The sequence below is a fragment of the Chiroxiphia lanceolata genome, chromosome 7 (assembly GCF_009829145.1).
Source record: "Chiroxiphia lanceolata isolate bChiLan1 chromosome 7, bChiLan1.pri, whole genome shotgun sequence".
Taxonomy (NCBI): domain Eukaryota; kingdom Metazoa; phylum Chordata; class Aves; order Passeriformes; family Pipridae; genus Chiroxiphia; species Chiroxiphia lanceolata.
In genome coordinates, this window is record NC_045643.1 from 14,959,268 (window position 1) to 14,963,746 (window position 4,479).

At 56.1% G+C, this 4,479-nt stretch overlaps 1 protein-coding gene across 1 annotated transcript; it reads left to right on the top strand.

Annotated features, from left to right (window-relative positions):
* Positions 1-689: 689 nt before the first annotated feature.
* NEUROD1 (neuronal differentiation 1) lies at positions 690-3,115 on the top strand. The gene is made up of 2 exons (XM_032693920.1): positions 690-818; positions 1,938-3,115. Exon 2 carries the CDS (start codon positions 1,947-1,949, stop codon positions 3,033-3,035), a length of 1,089 nt encoding a protein of 362 aa, XP_032549811.1. The 5' UTR covers positions 690-818; positions 1,938-1,946; the 3' UTR covers positions 3,036-3,115.
* Positions 3,116-4,479: the final 1,364 nt, after the last annotated feature.

Consider the following 4,479-nt stretch of genomic DNA (forward strand, 5'->3'; position numbering starts at 1 on the left):
ACCTCCCCCCTTAAAGTGCATCTCTAAGATTCGTTCGGCGTTTGCAAACTCCATCGAGGCGTTTAAAGACTTTAAAGCCACCACTCTTGGCGTCTTTCTTCCAAACTTCCCGTTAACCGGTGCATTCCCATCGAAAAGCCAGGGAAAGCAAACCGGAGCTTGGTCCACGGGTGGGCACAGCAATCACGGGACGTCCGTTTTCCCCATCACCGGAGAAATCCGGGGACGGGGGTTAACTGGGGGTCTGTGGTGGTGAGGGAGCGGCAACGACTGGGACGGGGAGTCTCAGAGGCGCCCGTTAGGAGATGCTGAGGGCGGGCGTCGGGGACCCAGAACAATAGGAACAATGCGGCTCCACGGGCCGGCGGCCCCTGGGTGGCGGGTGCGGTGCGGTGCGGAGCGGTGCGGTGCCACCCCGGTATCGCCGGCGGGTCCCGCGCGGTGACAGATGGCGCGGCCCGGCAGGTCACCGGGGGCGTGGCGGCTCCGCGGGCGGGCGCGGGCCCGCATACAAATCAGGGGCGTCACGTGGGGGGGGCGCCGCCGCCGCCGCCGCCTGACGTGGGCGGCCATATGGCGCGTGCCACCGGGCGGGGCGGGGCGCGGGGCGGGGCGGCGGCGGCCGCCGCGGTACCCGGGTCCCGGTGCCGGCCCCCCGCCGCGCATCCTCGGCCCCGCTATATAACGGGGGGAGCCCGGCGCTGCGCAACCTCGGGGAAAAAAAAAAAAACCGCCACACACACGAGCGGCGCCCTCGCACGGAGAGCTGTGCCGGGGTTATGAGACCGTCACCGCGAAGGAGAGGCTGAGCAACGGAGGTAACGGGAAACCGGGTTTTCGCCCCCCGCGGGAAAGGGGTTGGCGGCGACTGCCGGGGTGGGAGAGGGCCCCGCGAGGTCGAGGCGGACGGGATCTGCCTCTGCCGGAACGGCTTCGGTTTTTTTATTGTCGCTTGCGATTGTTGCTGCCGGTGTGTGCGGGCACACCTGTATCCATCCATACACGCACACATACATAAGTGTATACATATATGTGGGTAAATGTGTATGTGCGCCCGTGCACACATATAAATATATATGTGTGCGTGAATTTATACAGGGGCATATTACATGTGTTAATGTGTTTCCACCTATGCTGCTACCTCCGAACTTCCAGCTCCCTTTCCTCCTCCGAGCGCGGTCGCCACGGTCCCACCGCGGGTTTGCGCCTCGGCGGGCGGGCGGCATTGTTTCTTCACGGTGTGCCCGATGCTACCGGTGAATGGTCGCAATTCCACACGAAATGTCCCCGTGGAAAGGGGGGGACGATGCCCGTCTGCAACGGAGGGGACGACGGAGACGGGAAACTGGGGCCAGTCTCGCACCTGTTACCACGGGTGGGGGCCGCGGGAACCCAGTGACAGTTCTGTGGCAGAAGGCGGGACCGGGGAGCAGGTGCTCGGCGCCCGCTGGGGCGGCACAAGCCCCGCGCAAGGAGGCGGCAAGGGGGAGCCGCGGAGAGCGGCGGGGACAAGCGTCACGGGTGGCCATCCGTCCCTGCGGGTGTGTGTGCGTGTGTCCGCCTTTCCCCCTGCCCTATTCCGTAAGAGTGTTTGACTTTTTTTCCAAAACAAAACAAACCAACCCAATGTACGCTTGGTCCACTCGCGTCGTGCCGCCCGAGCTGCCTCCCTCACGTATAATCTGTTTATATTCCCCGCTAATATCGGCGAGTTACATAATAGCATTTGAACATATGTGAACTTAATTATAAGACAGGACCGCGGAGACAATTAAAAGTTTGCCCTGACACGGTGGGGAATCTAAACTTCCCTCGGGAGGGGGCGGGGGGAGCGGGGAGGTGGGTGCGGGAGGATTCTCCCCGCGGGCGACCGGTCGGGACCACGAGCGCTGCTCTGGGTGCTGACACGTCTCTTTTCTGTCTCCTCCGCGACGCAGAGGCTCACCATGACCAAGTCGTACAGCGAGAGCGGGCTGATGGGCGAGCCCCAGCCGCAGGGCCCCCCGAGCTGGACGGACGAGTGCCTCAGCTCCCAGGACGAGGAGCACGAGGTGGACAAGAAGGAGGAGGATCTGGAGGGTCTACACGCCGAGGCTGAGGAGGACTCGCTGCGGAACGGTGAGGAGGAGGACGAGGAGGACGACTTGGATGAAGAGGAGGAGGAGGAAGAGGAGGAGGAAGACGACGACCAGAAGCCCAAGAGGCGGGGCCCCAAGAAGAAGAAGATGACCAAGGCACGCATGGAGCGATTCAAGCTGCGGCGCATGAAGGCCAATGCCCGGGAGCGCAACCGCATGCACGGGCTGAACGCGGCCCTGGACAACCTGCGCAAGGTGGTGCCCTGCTACTCCAAGACGCAGAAGCTCTCCAAGATCGAGACCCTGCGCCTGGCCAAGAACTACATCTGGGCACTCTCTGAGATCCTGCGCTCGGGCAAGAGCCCGGACCTGGTCTCCTTCGTGCAGACCCTCTGCAAGGGCCTGTCGCAGCCCACCACCAACCTGGTGGCCGGCTGCCTGCAGCTCAACCCGCGGACTTTCCTCCCCGAGCAGAGCCAGGAGGTGCCGCCGCACGTGGCGGCGGCGGCGGCGGCGGGCGCGCCCTTCCCGGCGCATCCCTACCCGTACCAGTCTCCGGGCCTGCCCAGCCCTCCCTACGGCACCATGGACAGCTCCCACCTCTTCCACCTCAAGCCGCCGCACGCCTACGGCGCCGCGCTGGAGCCCTTCTTCGAGAGCGGGCTGGCGGAGGGCGCCAGCCCCGCCTTCGACGGGCCGCTCAGCCCGCCCCTCAGCGTGAACGGCAACTTCTCCTTCAAGCACGAGCCGGCCGCCGACTTCGACAAGAGCTACGCCTTCTCCATGCACTACCCCGCCGCCGCCGCCGCGCTGGCCGCCGCGCCCGCCCACGCCGCCATCTTCCCGCCCGCCGCCTCCCGCTGCGAGATCCCGGTGGACGGGCTGGCGCCCTACGAGGGCCACCCGCACCACGAGCGCGTCCTCAGCGCCCAGCTCAACGCCATCTTCCACGACTGAGCCTCCCCGCGCCGAGCGAGGGCAGGGGGAGCGCCGAGCCCTGCCGCCCGACACCGCCTTGTTTACAGGGGGCAGCTCGGCGGGTCCCGCCGCCGCCTCCGGGGCCGCCGCGTTCCCCCCCGCCCCCGCTCACCCGCTGTCTTTGCTTCCGCTCCTCCGAGCGACGCTGTAAATTGGGGTAGGGGCATTGGGATCGCGTCAATTACCTGATCGGAATAACAAAATCACAAGCAATAATTAGGATCTATGCAATTTTTAAACTAGCGATGGGCCAATTACAAAATATATATGAAATCTATATTTTTCAACCAACGTTTTACTACTTGTTACCTTTCCCATGCTGAATTATTTTGTTGTGATTTTGTACAGAATTTTTAATGACTTTTTATAACGTGAATTTCCTATTTTAAACCATGCAGCTTCATCAATTTTTATACATATTGGAAAGGTAGAATTATATCTAATTTATACAAAATGATTTAACTAATTTAAACCAGCAGAAAAGTGCTTAGAGAAGTTATGTTGCCTTAGCACTTCTTTCCTTTTCAAATAGATGAAGAAGAAAAAAAAATGCACAATCCGGGCAATTTCTTTCCCATGCAAGTCTCTTCTTTTTTCTTTCTTTATTTCTTTTTCCTTTTCCCCATACAATAAGAACCAGATCCCCTAGGTCTTGAGAAGATATAAGAACGATAGACTTATTTTCTATCAGAACATATCAATTCAACACATTACTTGCACAAACTTGTATATAAAGATTATAAGCAAATGCCAACACCCTTTTTAAATCGAAAGCTGCTTGACTATCACATACAATTTGCACTGTTTCTTTTTAGTCTTTGAACCCCTTGGCATTCCGTGGTTTTGGGTTTTTTTTTTTCGTTTTTTGTTTTTTGTTTTTTTTTTTTTTCTGTTTTTTTTTTTTTTTTTTTTTTAAAGATAACTTGAAGATGTTAATGTTTCCAGGCGATATAAATGCATGATTTTATACATGTTCACACAATCCGTGGTTGTCATATGCTCATTTTATAAATCGGAACCGAAATCTAATCAGGTTGTTAAAGTCGGGCTATATACCTATTGTAGTCGATTAGTACGGTAGCTTGAAACAAATTCAAACCATTTAATCCGTAATTAGAACAATAGCTATTGCATGTACAATGCAGTCCAGAATAAGTGCTGTTTGAAATGTAACGCTGGTTCAACTGGAATCAATCTGTACTGTAATTTTGTTTGTAATCCTGTATATTATGGTGTAATGCACACTGGGATTTTAGAAAAACATCCATCCTTTGGAAACAACATAGTATTGAACATTTGGTCGAATGTTGCATTTCTCCTTAAATGTGATTTATTTTTTTTCTTAGTGTAAGTAATTCCTATGGGATTATTGTTTTATTCGGATAGCTCATGAAAGGTGCAACACTTATTATTTGTAGAATAA

Coding starts and splice junctions, on each gene's coding strand:
- NEUROD1 (XM_032693920.1), top strand. CDS start 1,947: ATGACCAAGTCGTACAGCGAGAGCGGGCTGATGGGCGAGCCCCAGCCG.